Source organism: Boleophthalmus pectinirostris, unplaced genomic scaffold (assembly GCF_026225935.1).
Source record: "Boleophthalmus pectinirostris isolate CB_2022bp ecotype Guang Dong unplaced genomic scaffold, ASM2622593v1 HiC_scaffold_7, whole genome shotgun sequence".
NCBI classification, from domain to species: domain Eukaryota; kingdom Metazoa; phylum Chordata; class Actinopteri; order Gobiiformes; family Gobiidae; genus Boleophthalmus; species Boleophthalmus pectinirostris.
This window is the reverse complement of record NW_026571473.1, coordinates 1,251,991-1,278,475: the sequence shown is the minus strand read 5'-3', so window position 1 is coordinate 1,278,475 and position 26,485 is coordinate 1,251,991. Positions and strand designations below refer to the sequence as shown.

The 26,485-nt window shown below is 42.2% G+C and overlaps 3 protein-coding genes across 4 annotated transcripts; 2 read left to right on the top strand and 1 right to left on the bottom strand.

Moving 5' to 3' along the window:
• The first annotated feature begins 7,609 nt into the window (after positions 1-7,609).
• LOC110162789 (prostaglandin E2 receptor EP4 subtype-like) lies at positions 7,610-9,349 on the top strand. The gene is made up of 2 exons (XM_020927686.2): positions 7,610-8,425; positions 8,666-9,349. Exons 1-2 carry the CDS (start codon positions 7,610-7,612, stop codon positions 8,999-9,001), a joined length of 1,152 nt encoding a protein of 383 aa, XP_020783345.1. The 3' UTR covers positions 9,002-9,349.
• A 1,541-nt stretch (positions 9,350-10,890) lies between these two features.
• Positions 10,891-24,186, bottom strand: slc35e1 (solute carrier family 35 member E1). Of its 2 annotated transcripts, none has more exons than XM_055164723.1 (4): positions 24,001-24,186; positions 17,660-17,785; positions 15,723-15,983; positions 10,891-14,248 (listed from the first exon to the last, which is right to left on the bottom strand). In XM_055164723.1, exons 1-4 carry the CDS (start codon positions 24,178-24,180, stop codon positions 14,012-14,014), a joined length of 804 nt encoding a protein of 267 aa, XP_055020698.1. In that variant the 5' UTR covers positions 24,181-24,186; the 3' UTR covers positions 10,891-14,011. The 2 variants fall into 2 exon arrangements, with proteins under 2 accessions (XP_055020698.1, XP_055020699.1); XM_055164724.1 differs by having other exon boundaries at positions 15,738-15,983.
• On the top strand, positions 18,656-23,357 carry LOC110162767 (C-factor-like). Its single transcript, XM_020927663.2, has 6 exons — positions 18,656-18,876; positions 19,474-19,528; positions 20,552-20,739; positions 22,686-22,847; positions 22,934-23,044; positions 23,156-23,357. Exons 1-6 carry the CDS (start codon positions 18,739-18,741, stop codon positions 23,267-23,269), a joined length of 768 nt encoding a protein of 255 aa, XP_020783322.1. The 5' UTR covers positions 18,656-18,738; the 3' UTR covers positions 23,270-23,357.
• Positions 24,187-26,485: the final 2,299 nt, after the last annotated feature.

Genomic DNA, 26,485 nt, shown 5'->3' with positions numbered 1-26,485 from the left:
TCAAACCATGTGCAGATGCTGTATTTCCATAGAAAGAGGAAAAAAAACACATTGTGAAAACAACTATTTCTGAAAACTGCTCAGAAAAGTCCAATTATATTTAGTTACTTAAGTAAATGTAACTGCTGTTGGTAGTATTACCCCCTGACATTTTTAAAGACAGAACACCTTAAGATAAATAGTTAAGATGCCAGAGTCACTGTGTGACTATTCAATGTTCTGACCCTTATCTTGGCCTGGTGCCATCAGTGTCCTGTGTCCATGACGGTAAGTTAAACTCCAACCTGAAGAACATTCCAAACAAAACCATAACGTCTCTATGGAGACAAATGTACCCTCCACCTGAAAAGTGAAGGAATGTTTCTTTACTTTTATTAGCAACTGTGTCACAGGTCCGTCCTGTCTGCTCCTGTCTGCTCCTGTCTGCTCCTGTCTGCTCCTGTCTGTTCCTGTGCCAGTGTGGAGCGTCAGCATCATAAACATCTCCCAATAAGGACGTCCTGTATGCAGAGTGTGAAGTTTGTTTACACTTGTGCTCTCTGTTCACTCTCTGCTCTCGTCACCTCTGACTTGTGACATGACTTTACTGGCAGAACAATAACATTATAGAGTAATAACATCTGTGCGGAGACAAGCAGCAGACTTTCCACAGAAAAACGACAGTACACCTTTAATGAATGAATCCTGATCTTTACAAGTGTTGTGTCCTTGAGCAAGACACAACACATACTCTGGTTAATGGCTTGAAGGGGGAGAACACACACCACAGAAAGTTCATTTTGACAATAAATGTGACAGCAAACGCTATCCAGACACAGACGTGAAGCAGTGGTCCACAGTTTACTTTTTTGTTTTCAATCATTACAAAAAGTGCAAGTGCAAAAAAAGTGCAGGGTGCAAAATGGAGGCAGGCGGCAGTTTCTACGGAAGCCAAGAGGGGTCACAACAAACGCAAACGCTGCCACAAATACAAATGCGACAACACAACAAAAAGCCACAACACACCAAAAAAAGCCACAAAGGAAGTGACCGCGGGACTTTTCCGACGGAGCGATCAAGCGGCAAGTGAAGAAGAAGAACTACAACGTGAAAAGTAAAGGAACGGAGAAGTAAGTTCAGTAAATGGGCTTCTCTCATTAAATAAGCTCTGAAACTATTTAAATAGCAAATACCTTGATGAAAGTGACGTGAGTGTGTCTTGATGGTACCATTGGAAATCTCTTCGTGGTTTATGTTCTCTGGCCATAATTCGCCTCTTTTTTTCAATAATTCCCTTGTTTGAGCTCCTGATGAGTCATTTCCAGAGGAACAGTGAAGAAAGGAATCGTTTTTCCCTTTCAGAGCGTCAAGAACAACCAAATACACAACAAAACCTGCCCATGTTTCTCCAATGCTGCTGAAGTCAATGACATAGTGTGCCCAGTGTCATGGCGGCGTAGTTACCGTTGCTATAGGGGACATGTGATGGTGCAAAGCCTCTATTAAAGTGTTACTGTGCCTCGGGTTAAAAGTGGTAAAAGAAAATAAATACATTTTAAAACCAGTTGTCTTTTTGTAATAAGTGCAAATATGTTGAAAGTGCAGTGTAAAGTGTCTTAGTGAAGGGTGAAGGTGCTGAGTGTTCTCGTGGGTTGTTACAATCCTAAATGTAAAACCAATAAAAAACATAAAGCTGGAGAAGGACGTTCAGAGCAAAATGGCGTCTTGAAAATAACAGGTTAAAGACTGAAACATGCACAAATCAGCCCAAATATAACTTCAAACTACTGTAGCAGGGTGAAAAGCTCTGAAAAGCTCTGAAAAAATTATAATAATAAATACAAACATTTTCTATACAGGGTGACCAAAAGTCAGTTTTTTGCGTCCTGTCCTGGCTGTCCGGGTTTTTTGTTTTTTTTAAGAAAGTGATGCAAATGTCTGGGTTTTCATGATCTTTCACTGGGGCATTAAACTGAGCGTCTCTCGTAGCGTCTGTGACTCAGAAGGAGCGAGACACAAACAGTGGGTCAGTCTGCAACATGCCGAAGCACAAATGTGAATTTAACCATGACTTGGACAAGAAATCCCACACTTTCAGTTCTGGTCGGGACAAGTGTGAATCCATGTGCACAGTGTGTAAAGCAGCACATGTGTCGGTGTCCAGTGTGTCAGGGACCTCAAAGCACCAGGACACCGAAAAACATGAAAAAGTTTTACCAGGTGAGAGTCGCTCAGTGTGGATGACGAGGCCCCATCCCCCATCCCCACCCCCTGTACGGTGTCCTGGGTTTGACAAATGGAAATATGGTCACACTAATATACATTAATGAGGGATGGGACATGTCCAGACGTGCTCTTGGACGGTGAGTCTGTTTATGCTTTGGTTTGGGAATCCATGTGTCATTCATTCATTCATTTTTCAAAATAAACCATAATAAGAAAATGAAATGACAACTATTATCTTCATTATTTGTCTCCAAAACCAAAATGAAAAAAAAGGAAAACAATTTAGGGTTTTTGTTGTTGTTGTTGTTGTTTTTGTTTTGTTTTAAATTTTGTGTTTAAATGAAGAATGGAAAAAAAACGGAAAACGACCATTTCCAGTTTCCATGACATAAACTGCGATGTCGGACTGAACCAGGACTGAACCAGGACTGAACCAGGAGCGAACCTGGACTAAAACCTGAGTAAAACAGGACTAAACCAGGTCTAAACCAGAATTTAACCACTACTGAACCAGGTCTAAATCAGGACTAAACCAGTCTTGTCCTGGTCTCAGTCCTGGTCTCAGTCTTGGTTCTGGTCCCGGTCTCAGTTCTGGTCTGGTGCCACTCTCAATCCTGATCATCCAACAGTTTACACAGGTGCACCTCTGAGCCCGGCCTGACACTTAGTCCTGGATTAATCCTGTTTTAGTCCTAGTTTAGACCTGTTTTAGTCCTGGTTTAGTCCTGGTTCAGTCCTGGTCCAGTCCTGGTCCAGTCCTGGTTCAGTCCTGGTTCAGTCCAGCATCCCAGTGTATCCATTTCCCCCCCCCCCCCCCCCCCCCATTATTCATTTAAACACAAAATCAAAAACTGAAAAAACAAATCGTTGTCTGTTTCTTTATTTTAGTTTTGGAGACAAATAATGAAGAAAATAGTTGTTTTTTTCATTTTCTTCTATTATATAAAAACAAATGAACGAATGACACATGGATATTTGGGGCTCTGGGTTTCTTATTATGATTATTATGATGGCGGTTATTATTATTGTTATTCTTATTAGATCACAGCCAACATTTCAAGTTCATGGCACGTTAGGGAGCAATACAGTTGATGAATGACAGGGTTTTCTAATGAGAAACAAAAAAAGGGCAGTGGGAAGATGGAGATAAGGTCAAAGAGAGGAGGAACGCTGACGTAGAAGACAGAAAGAAAGTGATCAAGCAGACCTACTCTGTAAAACAGACTTTTCAGAGCCATGTTCTAGTTGTCCCTTACTCTCGTCTCATCTCTCCTCTCATCTGAAGTTGTATTTGGAGTTTGTCGTGCATGTTTGAGCAATCTTGAATCTTTTTTTTTTTCAAGACACTATTTTGCAGATGAATTCTTGTTTTCACCTCCACATCTTCAGATCCACTGTCCAACATACTTTTATTCTCCAGTTTTATTGTCTTGCACAGGGACAGTGGGGACATGTCACAATAATATCTGAGAAAGACAAATTAGTCCCTACCAATATTTGACATTTTATTTTAATCAACAAAAATATAAATTTATTCTGATATTTTTCCAAACTCAGTAGTATTAACTGAACAGGTTTTAGTTCACATTTTGTTTATTAAATGTTCTGAGATGTATTCAGTGATATGACGACAGGGTTACTCCTGCTGCTGTTTCATTGGCTGTAACAGAGCCAATGAAACACATGAAGATGTCGACTTGAGCAGGTGTGAGTGAAGACGCTGCACCAAACTCTGAAAAACTTTTCAAAAGGAACTTACTTGTCTTGATCTTCAATTAAACTTGTCTTATAAAGAGTTGCTGCAGAAAAAGAGAAACTATCAGCACAAGTGCACCTCACAAACAGAGCTCTACTCGTGCTCTGTGAAAGCCTGTAGCTGATAATGTCCCCACCAAAGTTGAGACCAAACCTACGCCCTTGGATACACGCAGGATTCAGCAGCACCAAAAATCAACCAAAGCACTTTCTCAAAATCTGTTGGGTGTAGTAGTTGCCAGATAAATGTGTTTACTTACTACAGGTCATATTACTCTGAAACAGAGGTGGGACTTGCATGTTGTGACTTGGACTCAAGTTAGACTAGGGTCACTATTTTTAGGACTTGAGACTTGACTTGACAAAATGGACTAAGACTTGGGACTCAACTTAGACTTGAAGGTCAGTGACTTGAGACTTGACTCAGACTTGAGGCCTGTGACTTGAGAAGACTTGATGGTTCTAAAAAAAGTTATAAAATACTTTTGTCTTCACAGTTGATACATGCGACGCTGAATTTTAAAGGAACAAACTAAAACATTTCCCTTCCACTTCTGTTTGGTATTGAAGTACTGTCATATTGTATCTTCAAATGTACTGCAAATGTAGTACAGTACAGTACAGTATCCTCAAATGAACTCCAAATGGAGTACAGTACACACAGAGGGAACTATTAAGTTAATGTTATTAGGCACTTTTAAATCTTAATAAAAAAAAGAAAAACTCGGATTTCTACAACTCATATAAACACTCATTTATAAATATACCATGTTTTTTTTAAGTACAGTTTAGTTCATATATTCATATAAATTGCAAAAACCTAAACTATATTTAATTTAAAGACTTGAAATGACTTGAAGCTCAAAGCAGATGACTCGAGACTCGACTTGGACTTTCCTGTATTTGACTTGGGACTTGACTCGGACTTGAGGTGAAAGACTTGAGACTTATTTGAGACTTGCAAAACAACGACTTGGTCCCACCTCTGCTCTGAAGAGGGACACAACAATTACTTGACAAAATTCACCAAAAATCAACCAAAGCACTTTTCATTTCATTTTATTCACTTCATTTTGCTTCATTTTGGTTCAAATGAAAAAAAATAAATAAATCCCCTACTCGCTCACGGAAATTGTGGTGCATTCTAAAGCAGTGTTTTGTCACAGTGTAGCCCGACCTAATGACAGACGGATCTAATATTGTTCAAATACACATGGAATACATAAACCTACATGTACTAAATATGTCAGTGTACAAATAACATGTAGCTTATAGAGTTCAGTGAAACATTACAAGTTTTGAGAGCAGGACTTCCAGCCAACATGAAAAATGCAACTTGGATCTACCCGCTTCACTGATTAAGAAAATAAAATTGGAAAAGTAAATATACAGCAGTGGGCGTGTTCCTGTGGAGGTGAAAATGTGTCTTGAAAATAAAATATTAAAGATTATTTAGACATGTATAAATCACTAAATACAAGTTTGGCTGAATAAACGGCGATGGCTCTGAAAAGAATTTTGCAGAATACATCTGATTTATGTTTTTAGCATTAGACTTAAATATGAATATGAAATGACAGTGATTATGAAACACGTCTGAACACATCTTCCAGGACACATCACATTCACATGGTCTGGACTTGACCCCAGTCCTGGTCCTGGTCATGGTCCAGACCCCGTGCACTGGTCTGGGACTCTTTTTCAAGGAAAGCAGGAGAATCGAAGACGAGGTCATCCCTCACAAATCATGAGCCTTTTCCAAACTTTTATGAATTATAGCATCCAGTTCATAGCACTGGGTCAAATAGACATTAAAATTATATCTGTAGTTATATCTGTATGCATATGGAGATAAGAAGTGTACGCATGTTGATTTTAAAAGGCATATATTATGCTATTTTCTAAACTATCTTGTAATGTCCTATAATTCCTCCTCACAAACAGAGCTGCAGTTGTGTTTTTTGTTTCATTCACATGTTTAACACATAAAGCCTGCACAGTTTAAACTCCATACACCTTCACTAGAATCATCTCTACTGAACTCAAGGTCAAAGGTGTTTGTTATCTTGAAAATGACTAATCCAATTTTATCTTTTTATGAACATTTACCTTTTGTTTTTTATTTATTTTATTTTTTTTTTTAAGAAAATACAGTAGGAGGCGTGAGTGTTTGTGTGTGTTGTACCATGTGTAGGACACATACAGCTTCTCCTCCAGTGTTTGTGGTGCTGTACTGTGCTGTACTGTGCTGTACTGTGCTGTACTGTGCTGTACTGTGCTGTACTGTGCTGTACTGTGCTGTACTGTGCTGTACTGTGCTGTACTGTGTTGTAATGTGCTGTACTGTGTTGTACTGTGTTGTACTGTGCTGTACTGTGTTGTACTTTGCTGTGCTGTACTGTGCCTCAGTTGTAAACAGAGTCGGAGCATTCCTGGTGATTCTCGCCCAAGTTCTGGAGAAGCTGAATCATCTGCTGATGTCACAAACCCAAACAGAGGAGCTCTAGAGCGGCTGAGCTCAGTGTCCACGCTCCTGTCAAGACAATACACGATTCAGGGGTTTTCATGTTGTTAGAACAAAAGTACTCAAGTACGAGAAGTGACCCAGACCTGAACTGATACTCAACTCATATTTTCATTCTCAAAGTCAAAGCTTGGAGGTTCAGTCATTGTGCATTTGGGCAAGACAAGTGTTTCCAGTGTCAGTGTACTGGTGTAGAAGTCAGCACTTAATAGAATCTGACACTAAAGACAATAAAATGATAAAGTATAGTCAAATAGGCCCCTTTTTGTGGCCCTCTCTGTGGCCCCTGGGCTGGGCTCCTGGGGCAGACAGAGGAGGTGTGAGTGGATGAGAGGAGCGCGGTGACGTCCACATGCTGCACTTAACTGTCATCTGGGCTTAACGTGTGCTGCCTTCACGGACACTCTGTGTGTATGAAAACACAGAGCTCCTCACACCTCTCTCCAAGTGTTTCTGATCCACTCTCACATTAGCCTGTTCTGACCTGAGCTCTAGAGGTCTGCATTTATCTACGTCCATTTTCCAGCAATAACACAGAACACAAATAGGCCTATGGTCCGTCCAATGAAAAGTCAACTAGACAGCAGATCAGTTTCACAGTTTGATGACACACTACAGCCCGAGCTTCATTTCCGGTGATGTCAGGTCAGTTCTGGTATAACGTCCGATCTTCTCAAGAAACACGTAACGTTACGTCACACTTGGACCGAATATGTCAGAGCCACAGTGACCGGGAGGCTGTGGTCTCAGACGCGTGGGAACCGTCTCTGAACTGTATGTGACCCCTGCACCTCCCTCCCCCCTCCACCTCCCTCCCCCCCTCTACCTCTTTCTCTCTCCCCCTCTCTCTCTCTCTCTCTCTCTCTCTCTCTCTCTCCCTCTCTCTCTCTCTGTCTCTCTGGTGACCTCGGGCTGCAGTCTGTGGTGGTTTTACGCACTGCGTAATGACGGCAGCTCTTCAGATTTGGAGTGGAGAGAAAACTAAATAAACCTCGGCCCCAAACCTCAGTCCCAGCGCGGCTCTCCGCGGAGAGGCTCTGCTTTACCGGAACTCACGGGATGTCTCTGGTTCCACTTTAAAGCTCAGCGCGCGGATCTCACCACTGGGGAACTTTCTCTGATGTCATGCATTTATCAGAAACCACAAACTTTACGCAGGAGCTCGAGCCCAACAGCTCACGCGTGGAGGCTTCTCCGCCCCACGGAGCGGAACGCGTGCTGCTGCCGGTGCTCATGTTCGCCGTGGGCGCCGTGGGGAACCTCGTGGCCATCGCTGCGCTGTCGGCGTCACGGCGGGAGCGGAAGTCCTCCGCCTTCTACACGCTCGTGTGCGGGCTCGCGGTAACTGACCTGTTGGGCACGTGCCTCGCCAGCCCCATCACCATAGCCACGTACCTGGGCGCGCACGTGTTGCAGGACGCGAGCGTGTGCGCGTTCCACTCCTTTGTACTTTTGTTCTTCAGTTTGACTGGACTCAGCGTCATCTGCGCCATGGCCGCGGAACGGTACGCCGCAATCTGCTTGGCGTTCACGTACCGCCGGTGTCGTGTGGGTCGCAGTTTTGCGCAAAGGGTCCTCGTGGGCATCTACCTGAGCCACGCGCTCTTCTGCTGCCTCCCGGCCATGGGCATGGCGCGCAGCGAGCTGCAAAGCTCCAACACCTGGTGTTTTATAGAGTGGCACTCTTGGGCTCCCGTGGCGCGCGCGTACACGATGCTGTACGGCAGCACGAGTCTCCTGCTCATCTTCGGGACCATATTCCTGAACTTGGCCGTGTGCGGGGCTCTGCTGCTCATGCGCAGAAGGACCATCGCGCGCCCTGTGACCAGAGCCAGTGTCCGCGAGCGCTGGAGAGCCCTGTCCTCCGCCGCGGAGACACAAATGATCGCCGTGCTCGTGACCACCTCCGCGGTAGTGCTCACGTGCTCTGCGCCACTCGTGGTAAGTGCTGCCTAAATGTTTCGCCAAATTAGACTTGAGTTGTTTTAGAGATTAATTTTACGCACGCTTTACGCACAGTCAACGCGTGTCCGTTTTAGTTTTATGCTTCCAGAATTGCGGGTTAGATTTGTCTCTTCATATATGTTAATATTGTAATAATAAAAATAATATCATCACACGCACGTGTCTACACTGGGAGGCTGCGCAGTGGACTTGATGCTGACACTTGTCCCTCCACAGGTGCGTTTGTTCGCGAACAGCCTCGTGTTCTGGAAGGATGAGGCCGCAGACCTGGCCGCCATCCGCATCGCCTCCGTGAACCCCATCCTGGACCCGTGGATCTACATCCTGCTGCGGAGATCTCTGTTCCGCCGGTTGCGCATCGTGTCACAGAGAAGACGCAGCGGAGTGCGCACGAGCCCCCCGTCGTCTCCTCTGACCAACCTGATCTACCCGGACCTGACGAGGGACGGTCACGTGATCACACAGTTAATGTGCAGCGCCAACATCATGTCGCAGCTGCCCACTGCGGTCAAAGTGCCCGCGCGGGCCAGGGAGGAGCAGGAACAGACGTAAAAGCACCAAGGACGCACAGGGGAGTCCCGGGACTGGTGCGCTCTCGTGGATTATCCGTAAAGGACATGGTTCAGTCTCTGCAGGAGGACAAGAGAGCGGGTGGGATGTGCGCGCGCGCTGAAGCGCTCTTCTTTGGAGTAACCGCAGAACCTGGGCTGTCACTGGTGACCCTTCAGTGACCTTTCTCTGAACCTTCAGTGACCCCTCTTTGACCCTTCAGTGACACTTCTATGTGACCAAGAGCCGGGCCTCGGATCTAACTTGAAACGTAAAAGTTCATGTAAACTTTTTACTGTGACTTTTAAAGGTGCAGTTTTTCGACGTAACCACTGCGTGTTTTCAAATTGTGCACTAGATGGCGCAATGAGAACACACAAGCTTGTATTGGCACCGGGCTGAGAATCTGAACTTCTCTTGTGATCTTCCATGAGCACATCTGTCCTGAAAGTTCAGATTTGTAAAGACAGAGTTTATTCAGTGATAAACTAGACTTTTGTGAGGCCTCACGTGTGCCACAGGCTGATGTGGGAGGAATGTTTTGCACTGAAGTGAATGATGATGTGATGGGTGCAGATGCACTGATGAGGACTTGTGCTGAAGCACTGCCTCCTCTTCCCAAACACTGTTATTGTGAGCTCAGAAATGAGCGCTAGAAAAGACTGTTTAAATAACTGTCCAAAGTTGAACTGTTTGTTCAAAGCGTACTGTATACTGCCTTTTCAGATTACAAAGTATTTTTTGATTAGGCTACTACAGTAACCTCGCACTGCAAGATGAATTCTCGTGATATTTGCATAGGTAGAACTTAATACGGACTGCTCCCATACACTCATTTTCTATTTCTAGTTTCATCTCCTCTCTCTTTGTTGCGTCTCCTCTGTGGATGTGACTTTCTCGCTCATTTCCTGCAGAATCGAAATGAGGAATCAAGGAGAAGGAAGTGAGGAAACAGAAATGAGTGTGGGTGTGAGCCGGTGCAACTGTCCTACTAAAACAAAATAAAGAGAGTGTTTGTGAAGCCATTCAGAGACACAGAATAATCTGATGAATTATGTGTTGTTCTTTAAATTTTAGAATCTTAAGAGTTTGTAAAAATAGAGAAAAGAATGTGAAATACTGGAATTAGTTTTAAAAAAGAAATCCCTGCAGGTAATTCACAAAATTCCATTGAAAATGCAGCCAGCAGGGACAATGTATGGACAAGGTACACACTCTTCTGACAGAAGAAAAAAAACAGAAGAACATTTATTTTGTATGTGGAATAGACAAGCCCGTGTTAACTTTACAGTTGCCAGGAAACATGTAGAGGTCTTCTACTGCCCATGTCCAACCACGAAGTACATTTATATATTTCATAAAAATGGTCAAACCAAGATGAATATAGTGGGAAATCTAATGTACAGTGAGGAGTTGAATGATGATCAGCATTTAATTGAACCAGCAATACTAGAACAAAACTGTCAATAATTACAAAAAGATTAGAATTGATTAAAAACATGTCTTAACATTTCAACATTTCTAATGAGATAGGTGGGCGTGAGTGTTTTTGTAGTGTGTTCAGTCCAGGTGCAGGAGGAGACGCAGCAGCAGATCAGGAGCAGCGTTCAGTCTGTTTTTGTGCTTTGGCTTCATTTTTGTGAGCACAGAAAATCCCAATTTATACAAATATGTAATAATAATATGAAAGAAATAAGCAGGAAAATACTGACCCTACTGAGGATTTACTGACTCACCAGCTCCATGTGTCAGAAATGTAAATTACAAATCTACATGAAGATCATGACAAATTTCTTACAACCCACCTGAGAGTCGCGACCCAGTCTTTGGGAATGCTTTAAATTACAAGCAGGAAGTGAGGTCACATTAAATGAACACAAAACACACAGGAGTCAGTAGTACCCACAATGCATTTATTTCTCCCCACATTTGAAAATAGCATTTACTAAACCGGTGTTCCATTACAGTAAACTTAAAATAAAAAAATCTAGAAGCAGTCTGCTCAAAGCACCTCTTTTAAACATACAAATAAAATGCTCCTCTGTAAAGGTCCGACACGCCACAGCAGATCCACACCTCGGAGCAGAAAGTCAAACATGTCAATGTCTACTGTCGTCTTTAAACCAAATACAAAGGAACTGATTAAAAATAAAATCTATCTTCAGTATCAGACACAGTCCCATTTAATGAGCTGGTTGGTTCTATTCCAGATGTCTCTTTGGGGACAATAAATTGTACCTTAAGCTTAACTTTAAAGAGGGGGTATTACACTTCTCTGGGGTATTAACTCTAAGTGACCTTTTATTGTTTTGAAAATCCCACATTTGCTGAAAACATATTAACATATTTTATAAAGTTTCACTTTCATTTACAGCACTTTGACCCTCCCCTCCCTTTGCTCCCCACGCTAAGTCACGCCCCTTCAGAGCGCTATCACAGCACAGTCAGCATGTGTCCTGCTAATGAAAGTACCATCACATCAGGTTTGTCGAGTGTAGTAGTAGTGGTAGTTTGCATCATGTTTTTGTGTATTTATGGAGAACTGTCATGTGGGAGCATGGCTGACATAGGCTTGTGGGCGGAGCCTTGTACAGAATCTTACAGCTAATCATAAGGAGGGTTTGAGTTGAGCCCAGGAAAGATTACTAGATTAATCTGACATGTATGAATGACTCTAAAACCTCATCAGGCATGTTTTTGACAAGAGAACGTTATAACATGGTACAAAACAAACAAACAAAATACATTTTGCATAATATCCCCACTTTAAATAATGTTGAGTGTTTTAGTGAAATGAGTAATTTCACCAACCAGCACTTTAAACCACTGAATCCTGAAAAACTCTTTTTAAAAAAAAAAAAAAAAAAAGAAAGAAAGAAAAAAGAAAACTGGACTCTACAGAGGAAGGCCCAGAGCAGAAGACTGTTGGATATGCAGAACACTTAAACATGTGCAAACTCTGCCTTTGGTGCTCTCACACACAATAAATAATTCATTTAAAAATACATTTAAATCAATTATTTCATTTGAATTCAAACTAATTTCATTTGAGCCAACAGGATCTTACATTTCCAGTGATACTATAAACACTAACCCCGAAACAGAGCCGGGGAGAGATTTGCATAAAATATATTACAATTTTAATGTACACAGACATATGAAACTAATTGGTCATAGACTGTTCTTGATAACAGAACGTCTCACTGTGTTCAAGATAAGAAGCTTTGAGCTCCTATCACTGAAGTTTGTCCTAAGGAGGCTTCTGTATGGAGGTAACAAAATAGTCCTACAGTTTTTGTAGATATTTACAACACAGACAGCACATGTATGTTCAGAAGGCTGTGCAGACTACACACAGGAGCAGCACACCACTGCCGTCCTACTGCTACAGGGACATTTAACCTAGAACCTTCTCTGCACGGCTCAGCCCGCTTGGACACAGCACTTGTCTGCGCTCACCTGGAGCTGGTTTCATCCCTCCTGACAGCAGCTGATTTGGCACATTTTAGTTCTGCTCAGCTCACCTGGTACCATGGAAACATAGATAGACCTGCTCTAAAAAAGGCCAGCTCCCAGGCGTCAAAGTTGGGAGAGCCGAGCCCAGAGGAGCTGAACTGAGGAGGTACTAGTACTAAAGGCTCCAAATGTCTACTATTACCTCACGATTCTAAGCTCCTCTCCACAACCACACACACACTGACCACAAGAGGGCAGCTCCAATGGTTTGGTTTTAATTAATAACTGGCCTTGTTACTTTTTTATTCATTTGCTTTAATTTTCCCATTTCCCCCACAAAGTGAATTTTAAGTCGTCATTTAAAGAGGTAACATATCCAGATGTTACTGATTTGTTTGGATGTTCCACAGTTCCACATTAAACTTGACTTTCCCCTGTTGTTTTGCAATGTTTTTTAAGCTATAAAATCATCTGGATTGTATAAATTAAAAATAATGCCATACTACGAAACATTCTAGGCAAAGGAATGTCATCTTCATGGAGACAAGCAACTGGCACAAGCTACTCCAAAAAAGTTACATAGTGCACCTTTCTCACCTCAGACTAGGATGTTTTTAAGGGGGACTTCCTGCAGAGGAGTTGAATAAGAGGTGTCAAATTCACACGGCCATCATGTCAGCTGAAAACTCCCAGAGAGTTATTAAAAAATTATATTTTCTACATTCAAATGAACAACATAAAAATATCTTCCCATACAAAACGTGTTTGGATTCATCACGCAGGCGATACAGAGACAGGGTTCCCACGCCTTTGGAGAAAAGGACAGACCTATACTCACAACTATTTTGATATTTACATTTAGGTTTGGCTTTTTGGTTCAACTTCACAACAGGCAATATTCAATGAGACATGATTTCAGTTTAGGTTTGAATCAAAAACAGCACTTGTTGTCAACAATGATGCTGGGATTGGCTCATTTTACAGTTTATTCACACTGGTACGTGAATCAAGTGAATAGGTATGAACTTTAAGTCAATTAATTTTAATGTCAAGCAGCAAATAACCAAAAAACATCCATCTATTGTCTTCAGCTTTATTTTATAGGAGGCCTCCAGAACAGAAGTCTAAGTCACCTCAGGACAGGATGGTGGATACCAGCGGTCAGATAAGTTTCCTCCACAGAGTGGCTGGGCGCTCCCTTAGAGCTCAGCCACACAGAAGGAGCGCGGAGAAGAGCCACGCTTCCTCCAACAATTGACACATTTGATCTGAAATTGTGTCAATAATACAGATTCCTGACGATGGTAATGCCACAAAATTCTCAACAATTGTAACAGCATATTTAGATTCCTTTTAATAATTATTATAATTTCATTTTTTTATTTTCAAGTAGCAGAAAACTATGATGATTTCCAGAGAGCGTGGGAACTCTGCAGCTAATAAATAGGTGGTACAGTGTTGGCCTGGTGAAGAGTCTCTGGGCTGCACTTGCCTTCAGTCTGTGCTCCTCAGACCAGAGCTTTGGAGGTTCCTGTTTCCCCATTAGGCCTATGCCCCTCAGACCACGTACTGGGGGGTCCCGCTGCCGTAGTTTGTCGTGTAGGTCTGCCGACTGTACTGGAAGTGGTCGGGCAGGCCGCTCCACTGACTGTGCTGCAGGGGGGGTGACAGGGGCGATGACAGGGGGCCCGAGCCGTTGGACTGGGAGTGAGACAGTGCTGGGTTGTCGTAAAACATCAGGTCCGACTTGGAGGTGGGCAGCAGCTTCTTCTCCTTGTTGGCGTCATATTTGGCCTGTGAGAAAATATCAGAGATTTAGTGGTTCTGAGGACTCTGGTTTACTTCTTAATTATGAAGAATTAGGATGTGTTCACACTTGACATGATTTGGTCATGGCTTGAGCCCAGTTTAGTCCTGATATATATGATGTATACTTGGGTTTGGTGCTGGTCTAGTCCGGTTTCAGATTTAGTCCCAGTTTTCATGTGGCAGTGTGAATACACTCTTAAAAATGATACAGCATTTAAAAGGGTCTGTACCAGACTTTGAATGACAAGTGAACAATATATTTGAGTTTTAATGGTTAGCCCCTCCGTTCTGTTGCTCTCACCTTCAGCCATGACAGAGACAGACGTCTGGGGTAGTCACGGGCAGCACTTTCCATATGGTTCTCATCAAAATCAACCCACATTACACCAAAAAACTCAAACTCACGCAGAGCACCTTTAAGACTGACGTCTGTGATGGGTTTCTATTCCTGGATAATAATGGCCAAGCCAAAAGGATATTTGTGTGATTTACTGAGTTCAACAATCCAAAAAGTTTGAAGAAACTTCTTATTCCCTCTTTTCTTCACTAAGGCCTCTCCCACAGATCACTTGAGTCACAAAATATAGGTTTTCTACTCAAAAACAGTTACTCACTAAGGATGCCACTTTTTCCTAAATGAGTACTTCATTTTGAGTACCAATACAAGAGCACACATTCTTTTTACAGGGCTTGTATCACAGTAGTAAATCTGAGTCATCATTTCATTATGAATTATAGAATATTATTATCCATTTCATCATTATTTCATTATAATATAGCCATCTTCTTCGATGGAATTCTTATTTGATGGTCTGTTTTAACTTTGAATTATATTGGAATTATACCTAATCCAGTGATTTTAGTACAGAGAATTACTTTTAATATTGATTACTTCTTGATTTGTTTTACTTTCCCACGGCCACACTTCACCAGAGTGGACATGCTCTGAACCCGCTCTGTTCAGCCGCTACATTTGTCTAGAATCAACAGCACCACTTATCAACATGAGCCTAATGCCATGTAAACAAAGCACTGTGCTGATGCCCCCTGAAATAGAAAATCCTTTAAGAGTCCCAAATCTTTCCACAGTACAAGTGATAGGCATCTTAAAGCTGAGCTTAATGTGCTCCTTTATGTTCACCTCCTCTCTGCTCAGCTCAGAAGTGAGCTTTGAGTGTCAAATAAGAGTCAGCACAGCTCTTACAGTGGTATCGGCTCTTAGTATCAGCAGCACATTGACTAGTACACGTACTAGCACCATGCATCCCTATTATTCACATTATTCACAAATTTATGGAAAAATCAGCAAAAATACATTTCAGAATCAATGCATGCTTGTGGTTAGTGTGGTTTGTGGAGACTTTTGGGAGGAATCAAAGTTAGCCGTAGCAGCAAACCTTTTAAATGAAATGCATGAAATGTAAATGTACTTGGTGTTAGTAAATCTAAGTTGACCTACTTGTCCGTGACTGACCTTGTTGTAGAGGAAGACCCCCACGATGGCAGTCATCATGCCCAGGACGTTGGTGAGGGTGACGGGGTTCCTCAGCATGAGCAGGGAGATGCTGATGACCATGATCCTCTTGGTAGCGTTAGCCACGGCGTAGCTCAGCGGGCTGACCAGGTTCAGCACACTGAAGGCGATCACATTCTGGGCAAAGTTACAGAAGCCACTGACCAGGAGCAGCAGGAAGGTGCTGGTCCAGCCCGACATGTCCGACTGTGGAGCAGAGGGGAAGCCATTTCAGCACATGTTATGGGATAAAGTCCTCCTTCTAAAGACTGTATCATCAGCATGCTAGTAGCCCTTCGGTTTACTGTGACAGAAAAACTCTGGTCTCAGAGAGTTGTGAAAAGCTCTGAATATTTAGGAACTGATTATATTTTTCATATTTTTATGACAGTAACAATTGTGTATAGGGCCTAAGGGAACTCACTTTTGTAACATAAGAGCAAACAAACACCAGTAAAAGCCACTATGTCATAAAAAGATCCACAAAATTGTTTTAAAAAGGACTGAAGTACTAGTGTTCTTTTAAAAAGTACTTCAGAGGAGGGATGTGCATTGCCATGAGTCTGGTGATATGTTTCACAATATTTATGTCACGATCCAATCTATCCCAACACTAAAACGAAGGAGTATAATATTAGATTTTATCAGTAATAATTATTTCTAATATAGTTTAATGTACCTTCATGAGAACAAAATTTATTAATTTTTTATACTATTTTTATATTATTTATAATTTTTACTGCAATTTGAATTACTATAAAGAACCCTGCGGTGAAGTACATATATCAGAAATGACACCTAGAGCTGGGCCATATGGGAAATTAATGAATCACCATTTTTTTTCCCATATTGACTGATCAAGTTTTGAGTCAATCTTCCATCTTATTAAACACAGACACAGACAGGTGGATTGGCATAAAAAGCACAGACAGTATCACTACAGTTTTTATTTCATGTTGATAGGACCAATATTTCTGGAGAAATTCACATTTAAAGTTTGGAATAACTTTGTACAGTATATTAAATGTAAAAGCATCATTGTTAGCGGCAGAAACCAGCACACGCACGCGCCTCCACTCTCCACAGAAACATGCACCATGCCCCTGCGCTCAATTATGACTTCACTTTTACTCATACTGAGAGAAAACAGAGAGAGGGAGAGCGGTCAGACAGTACCACACAAACACACACACACACGCACGCACACACACAGAGACAGACGCACACACAGAGACAGACAAACGTACACACAGAGACAAACGTACACACAGAGACAAACGTACACACAGAGACAAACGTACACACAAAGGCAGACGCGCACGCTTTATAATCGAGAAGTTTAGATCTCAATCTACTGATCTTTTGATTTTTGGCTTGAGTCTACCTACACCCCTATTTGAGAGAAAACATCATTTCGTGGAGGCAAGTTATGCACAATAATGATTATCTCTGCAGCTCAATGTCTGCACTTCCACTCCTAAGTGAATTCATCAGAGGTCATACAAATGTCTTTTCTGTCATTATTACTCACTGCATTTATATGCATGCCAGCAACTGGAAAACTGGACTAGTCCTATTGAAGCAGATTTATCAAATTGTACATAAACCCAGGAAATACGATTCAGGTGTCATGAATCAAATGCCCCAGATCCCAGTAACACATCTGGAGAAGTCTGTTTGTACTCAGATGCTCGCAGCATGTAACAGCACAGACCGATTACTATTGGAGCAAACTCGAACAGGCCTTCATCTGCACAGGGTAAGAAACAGCCAGGAAATGACTAGATGTATTAGCTGTGAAGATGTGATATTGATACCTGAAAAATGTGCAGAATCAGAGCCTAGACTAATACCAGTGTCAGTATCAGAGCAACCCTACTTACAAGGTCTGCATCGACAAGGAAGGATGCCAGGTCGACCAGGATCCAGGTGGGGAGCATGAAGATGACTGCATTAAAGCCCAGCACGTTGAGCAGGCGCAGGTGGTGGATCCGAGTGTCACGCAGCACCTGACAACACATAAATTTAGAGGTCAACACACATATATAAGTATAGAAGACATGTTACAAATGTCTTCTGGTACACTTTTCAGGAAGGGTCACGTTATGTTCCGGTCTCCTCCCCTGTCAGCAGATTGGCACGGGTTTGTGGCCATTCCCCTACATGCACTGGTAACACAACAGTGCCATCTGCAGTGGCTTGTTGTATACTCGGGGGTGGAGTTGGTCAAAGGAGAATGTTCCATACCTGCAGGGCCTTGGTTCTGGTTCTGTCCAAGGTGAAAGCCTCTGCAGGTCAACTGTAGGTCCCTGCAGCAGGGGTGGGGGTGGGCCATCATGATACAACAGGAATGTTCAGACAGCGCATTATAGCTGAAGGTTTATTTCCATCCACTGCCCGATGCAGGGGCTGCAAGGCCAGGGGTCGTAAAAGGACCATCCTTTAGACACATAGTGGCTCTACCTGCTGAGTCACTGAATCTGACACCATGTGCAATTATTAATATTCATTATGATTGGGCACAATGATTCGGTATGATGCATAGAAAGATAAGCTCTCCTCAGTCTGCTCTTATCAAGGTCTACTATGTTAATACAACACAATAGCACTGGCTGCAGTGCTTCAGCAGAACAAAACAACATTTCTCATGCATACACATTTCACATGCACTTCGAGAACACACATATAAAGTCAAAGTAATTGAACACAACAGTACATGTAGAAGGAGTCTTCTCAGTCTTTGCAGATGTTCACTTTGTTCAGAGTCCAGAGCTCAGACTGCTGCTCACGGTGACACAGCACAAATCTAAGTATTTACCAGAGGCGGTGTCAAACCTTATAAACAGAGTAACATGCACTGGTGGGAGTCAAAGGGTCTGAGGAGCAGGTGTGACACAGAGAGGCTCACAGAGGCTCACAGAGGACACATCAAGCTTACACACACAGTGTCTGTGTAGAGGACATGGCAGCCTACAGTGTACTGATCACAGGAGCAAACCGAGGCATCGGTCTGGAGCTCGTGCGACAGATCACAGAGACTCAGAGACCGCTCAGTAAAGTGTTTGCCTGCTGCAGAGACCCAGATGGACCCAAGGCCCAGGTAAGTCCTGGATCTGATTTTATCCCATTATGAAGGACACCTGCAGAGAAGTAAACTCTTAGTTATCATGACCATTTGTGCAGTCTCACTCAGAATATGCATGTTGTCTGAGTGCATGTCCCATAAACCCACATGCACATTAGGTCAATTGCTCCAGCTAAGGGGGTCCTCCTGACCAAGACTTGCTCAAGTTCTGGAGATGGGACCCTAGCAAAACTGAGGATAGGTCAAATGCAGAACACAATCCTCCCTACGGGAGAAAATATAGAAAAGTATACATTAACCTCAATCCTAAAGTTGAGCCATTGTGACCAAAGAAATGGAGCATGTTTCTAGTATTTCTCTGTCTTTCAATTTTCAAGACAGACATTCTTATTACATTTTACCACAGAACTGCAGATGCTGAAGCACTGCAGGAGCAGGGTCACAGACAGCACGTGGACAGAAGAAAGCAACTCGAAATTAATACATGTACAACAGTACAACAATAAACAGATATCTTGTTTGTATGTGTGAAGCTGTTGAGTTTATTGGTCTTGGAGCCAAACCAGGACTTTTACACAAGAAGTACTAATGAACTAAACATGTGTTTCTTAGGAGCTGAGAGCTCTGGCAGAGAAACACCCTGACATCATCATGGTGATCAGAATGGGTGAGTCCTACGTAGGCCTGTTGCAGTAACCATAATATTGCAATACCACGGTGTGATCAACCACACAGCACAAGGGCTCAAGTGACCATGGTAACCACATTTTAATGAGGTTCCTTGCACATGCCAGGATTAAGTTTTCTGTGAAACAATTCATGTTTGGGAATGTGTATCAGAGGTCAGTGGTGAAAGAGGAAAAGGTGCCTCTGCCTCTTTAAGAAAAGGTGTGTCAGTGGTAAATCTAAATGCTAGTGTGTCTTTTCAGTCAGAGGGCTCAAGTCCTGACAGAGTGGGTTTGATTGTAGATGTATGGGCTTTACGTGCTTCTTACTGTAGGAGCGGCTGACTTGAATGTAAATCCACTCATCAACGCTAAAACCACCTGTTTGGCTCAGCACCACAGAGTGAATATAAATAGATGAAGCTAACCTACTGGTCATTTTGTCTTAAAATGTTCATATTAATCCACTTTGTATGGTCCTGTTGTTCTGCTTTTCACTATTTTGTCCGTGAATCAAGATATGAACATTTATAACATACGAACTGAAAACCCTTTTTCCCTAAAGTTCCTCCCGCTACCATTAGCAACAGATTTGATTGACAACTAAGCACCCACACAGGCAGGGAGCAGGCAGGGAGCAGCGCTGTCAATCAAACCTAACTGGAAAGAGGGTGTTACCTTCAACAGCCTCACTCCTGATTGGCTCTACGGTTGCTATGATACTCAAGGTCTGCTCCAAATTCACCCCTATAACTGTTGGCTTCGCTGAGCTTCATTTGGCTGGAGCTGAATGCTCCCTTAGTCCCCTTCATATGCTCAGCACTTGATGGCTCCGTGGGCAACGCAGGCCGCGCTCCGTCCCACATGAGTTCAGTGAAGGACAGAGACTTTAACACTTCATATACAAGTTACTTGAGCTTGTGGGACTGTGATAGTAATAATCCTTCTCTTAACACATTTGTTTCAGTGTAGTAGACAACTTCCTCAAGATGTCAAATGTTTACATTGTGACTCTTATACTGTAGATGTTGCAGATCCAAAGAGCATCCAGCAGGCGGCACTGCAGGTGGGCTCTGTAGTTGGAAAGAGCGGAGTTAATGTGGTCATAAACAACGCAGCGGTGGCATTCTACGGCCCCCTGTGTGAGAGCACCGCGGAGCAGATGGCAATCAGCTATAGCACCAACGTGGTCGGGCCCATGGTCGTCATGCAGGTACAAAAAAAAATCACCCACTAAAGTCCGCCACATGCTACATCAGTGTTTCCCAAACAGTTTTTCTGTGGACCCATATTTTAAAAGTCACAAACCTTCATGACCCAAGTCAATAGATATTATTTGTAAATTACAAAATAAAGGTGGTCTTGACCATTTCTGAACATTAATGAGGATATTTTAGAGTTGAGTTGACTGAGTGATCGTGTCTCTGAACAATTAGTATTACTCAAGTTTTAAACAATGAAAAACATTGAATTTTTGAACATTTGAATTGTCATTGAAGCAGCAATAAAAGGATCCAGAAGTCGACTATTTGGACGTTCCATGTTGACCATTTCTTTTTCTTTTCAACATTCAATTGAACCAGCAATCCTGGAACAAAATAGTCAATAAAATAATAATAAAAAGAATAGAAATGATACAAAACATGTCTTAACATTTCAACATTTTAATGAGATAGGTTGGCCTGTGTGTGTTTTTGTAGTGTGTTCAGTCTGGGTGCAGGAGGAGACGCAGCAGCAGATCAGGAGCAGCGTTCAGTCTGTTTTTGTGCTTTGGCTTCATTTTATTGAGCATAGAAAATCACAATTTATACACATGTAGTAGTGAAAGGAATAAGCAGAGAAATACTGACCCCACTGAGGATTTTCTGACTCACTAGCTCCCTCATGTGTCAGAACTGTATATTACAGATCTACATGCAGATCGTGACAAGGCGACCCCAAAAAAAATCTCTTGCAACCAACCTGAGGGTTGTGACCCAGTCTTTGGGAAACAATGCACTACAAGATTTTTCAGTCTTAAGTGGAAAAAAAAAACAAAAAAAACAATTTAAATGTACAGCAAAAAGCGAGCAAAACTATAGCACATATTGAGTCAGCTATTCCGTGTTTACAGTAAATCGTGTGGCCCAATAATGTCCCAAAGATCAGAACACTGCACTTCTAGTTTAGATGTCAAAACTGCGTTATTATCATTTATGAAATGTGGTGCAACAGTTTAGAAAAATGATTGTATTGCACAGAGGGCTGGTGATAAACTACAACTAGTAGCAGCAGATTCACTTCAATCCTTGCCGTGTGGATTTATAAAACAGAAACACATTTACTCTTGCATATTTACTTTTAAACAGCACTTCAAACTGGATTAACAGCGCTGTTTTGTGGTCTGAGAGTCATTATTAGCAGAGGACACATTCGAATGGATAATATGAAGAAGAATGCAGCAGTGTAACTTTACAATTTTACCAGTGAGTAATAAAGTCACATAATTGTTTTTTGCTATTTTCTGCATTTGTCCCTCTGTCTGGCCCTGCGTTCTGTTTTACTAGCTGATGCAGTTGTGGTGATGTTTTGTGGTTATGGTATGACAAAGCAGCACAGAGTTGGACTGACATCACACCCGATTAGCACATGCGGAGTCAAAATCACATACAAAGTCGGGGAGAAGCATATCGGGGCTTAAATATTCAAATGATCCTATTGTGTACGGCAGTCTTAGGGTACATGGCTTTATATAGATTGACAGCTTACAATGCTCAAAACTTCTTTTTTCCATGTCCACAACATCACTCCGTCGCTCTCTCTCAGGCAGCCAACTGCAGAAATCTTCATTCACACATTCATCTCCCTCAGCCTTCTGTACAATTCTGTATGCTCTTCCACTCCACCTCCAAAAACTGAAATACATGTAGAATTCTGCCTACATCCACCTCTTCACTCACACCCTCTCCAGAAACCACATCACCCCTGTCCTCAACCAACTCCACTGGCTTCTCGTACAATACTGCATCTACAAGCTGTTCTTCCTCATCACCTTCCTAACCTGGCCCCATCCCATCTCACCAACTTCCTCTATCAGCACACAAGAAGGTTTTCTGAAACCTGCATGAACAAAACCACATCACAAAGTGTCCACTCATCTCTGTAATCTTGCGTGTCCAGGAGTTTCTTCCCTATCTTCGAGCTGCAGCAAAGGCTCATGGGAAACCAGGGATGTCCTGTCGCAAAGCAGCAGTGATCAATGTCTCCACATTGGGCAGCTCCATCGAACGGGCTAAAGATCATTACGACCGCTTCAGGTTGGTGCCGTATCGAGCCAGTAAGGTAAGGCTGCATTGTTTGGTCTGTCCTGGGGCCCCTTCGATCAGGTTAATGTGATCTGACCATGTTATTCCCTTCTCCTCCTCCAGGCGGCATTGAATATGCTGAACATGTGTGCATCTCTGGAACTACAGAAGGATGACGTGCTGTGTGTCCTGCTGCACCCAGGATGGGTGCGCACTGAACTGGGCGGGCCTAACGTGAGTCTCTAATCATCTGATAATGGCTCAAACTACGCAACTACTGTAACGTTTGAAAGGTTTTCATTCAGTGGTGCAGTACAAGTCTGACCTCCTGTCTGTGGTCTGCAGGCGGTGCTAGATGCCCAGGAGAGTGTGCAGGGGATGCTGAAGGTGATGGAATCTCTGAGTGAGAAGAATAATGGAGCTCTGCTGGATTACAACGGTGACACTATACCCTGGTGACCCCAAAAATACAAGCCCTTAACCCCAGTAGCCCTGACCCCTGGACACATCCACAGACCAGAAGATGCAAAAGAATAAAACACTGTAACCTCACTCATCCCATAGTCCTGGAAGTCAGATTTCTGACATTTATAAAGTTATAAAGCCTTATAAAAAGCTGTTGTTTTTTATTCACATGTCACATTTACCGACACCTTCAAAAACATGTAAAGAATATCAGCAGGAAAGCATACAGAAAGGCAGACATGGTGAACATTCACTTGATCTCACCCCATTTTTAGAGTCTCTTTTGTGAGTTTGTGATTATACAATGAGCAACAAAGTCTAGCAGAGTTTTGCCAACATACTGTCCTGTTTATTTTAGACTGTGGGGGGCCACCAGAGTGTCCTGTACTAATAGGAAACACAGAGTTGTATGGTAAATAGGATCCAGGTCAAACCAAAAATCTAAACCAGAAGAAACTGAACTGCAAATTAGGAAAACGCTCATACTGAAGAGCTGTCCAGAGAAGCTGCTGAAGGAGCTCACAAACCAGAATTTGAAAAACACTGATTTAGAATAGTGTTGTTTTAGACTTGGTTTAAATCTGATGGTATTTGGAAGATCAAATATGATCTAGGTACAGTATGAGAATTGCATTTGAGAAGTGTGCAGTTAAACATGCAAGGCTTTAGTAGTGCAGCAGTACTATAGGAAACTGGTGTGTGCATGCATTCGTGTGGAAGCAGACCTTTTTGGAGAAGATGTTCTGCAGAGAGAAGCAGAGCGTAGCGGCCAGGGCACTGATCAGGCCGGACACGTCGAAGGACAGTTCTGTGACTGTGGCCAGCAGCACCCCTCCAATGATGGGGATCAGAGACACATACACCTGCCGACAGAATACAAAGAGGGGACAAGACATACTTAGCATTCAACAACTGCAATATTGCTACAAAACTTAACCACTTAACTTAACTTAAACAGGGGGTACTACGGCAATATCAACTTTTTCAAGCTTTCTACTATCTTATAATACCTCAGCAAAACATGCCTGAAGAGGTTTTGATCTAGTGATCTCTCCTGGGCTCTATTCTAACCCTCCTTACAGTGAACTGTAAAATTCTGTGCAATGCTTAGCCCACAAGCCTACGTGACCCGTGCCCTTGCACAATAATTTTCCATTAATAATCAAAAGCAAAATATAAAATACACTAGAACTTTACAACCCTGATGCAATGTGCAGCAGTTTCATTATTAGGACAAACGCTGATTTCAATGTGATGGCACTCTGCAGGGAGAGTGACTTAGCATGGAGAGCAAAGGGAGGAGGGAAACAAAAGTAACATGGTGATCTAATGTTATGCATTATCCCTTAATACCGGGTGGAGCTATGGGGTGGGTGAAAAAACATAATTGCAGGACAATACAGGACTGCTTAGGGATGCACCAATCTGATACTGGTATCGGATATCATTGCCGAAAAAATAAATACACAAAAAAATTGCTGGCTGAGATATGGGCATCCCAGTGGCATGTGGTCAGGGCAACTGGGCAAGCAGTGGTTGCTTAAAAAAAATCTAAAATCATTGAGTGTCAAAAGTAAAATTTAAAAGTTTCAGATTATATCCAAATAATCAGGTTTCACTTCTGTCTGTTTGAAACATGGTTGCAGCAGAGGTTTGCACTTGTGTACTGAAGACCACAGCCAGCTCTAACAGCGCTCAGTAAACACATATCTTCACCTATGGGAAGTGGACAAGTGAGGTGATTCCAAGTGGGCACGCATGTGCGGCAGGAGATGACAACAGCAGCACTAACTTTCAAGGCAAGTGTCTAAAATAACTCTTTTAGTGACAAGTCTTTGTTTGTAGCTTCACATTTGTAAATATCAGTCATTTAAGGAAACAGTGAGCTAGTTTCAGGGCGAGTTTGTGTGAAATGGAGGATCTGATGGAGCAGTGAAGTGAGCGGCTGCTGCAGCCAGGACTCCACCTCATCTGTGTGTTGATGAAGGAGCGGCGACAGTGTCAGTGGAATAACAGCACTATTACACACGTGTGGAGGAACATGTGTGTGCTCTGGACCTGCTCTGCTGTTAGTATCTCTTCATAATCTTCATGATGTTCATGTTGTGTAGTGCATCACACATGTGTACACTGTCATAAGTCATTCTTACGGTTTCTAGATGCAGAATAATTACATAGACAACAAGAGTCCTGAAGGCTCAGCTGCATAAATAAGGTGTAGGAGTAGAAACAAACAGACCACAAATAGCCCTGTTTGTACAAATAAAACGTCAAATACAGTCCAATACATACAAATATGAATAAACTATCTATGGTTTAGACTTCTCTAATTTAAATCCAAAATGGCTCAGTATGCAGTTAATGTGAGTAAAAAATAAATGAGTAAAAATAAATATACTCATTTGCAATGTAGTTTGTATAAAAAGTGGCGTTATTAAATCGTTATCAAGTAAATATTGATGTCCATCCCAAGTCTACGTGCTTACTCATCAAAGGCACTGCATACTACAGCACCTTCCAGGTATCTGTTCTGCTCATATCCTGCTTAGACATATCAGTTGTTGTAATAAGACTATTTACTGTTCATCTGGTTTTTACACAACAAGCTTGGTCAACATCAGTCTTTTAACTTTTGTTCTGTAGTTACTTGGTCAGTTTTGTCTTATTTTAGTTTAAAGGAAATGTATGTTTTATATTGGGACATGATATATCTGAAATGAACCATGACATCTAAACTTCACAGATTTGTATTGGTGCTGTATCTGATGTTTACCATCTTAAAAACATGAAAAAAAAAAAATTAACACATACGCAAGTTTATTTTAAACAGTTTGCAGTGGTCAAAACTTTTTTGTTTATCTTATGCATTGTATGTCTAATTTTTCACCACAAAATGCTTGGAAATGCTTTTCAAAGAACAGAGCAGAGTTTAGCATGGTAACGCTAACAACAACTAGCATGCTAACCATGCACTTCCTGATTATAATAAAATATAACATGCTTTCTAATAAGATGCAGACAGTACAAGAGCTGCTCATACATTCTATCTGTATTGGGGAAAAACAGAATGCCTGGCTGTACTGTCCCTCTCCAGGGGAACTGGAGAGCAGAGCAGTGTCATATAATCAGACTTCATCAGGCTCTATCATTGTTTAGGGACATGAGCCACATTCCTCATTCCTGTCCCACTTTAGCTCCTGGTGCACAGGC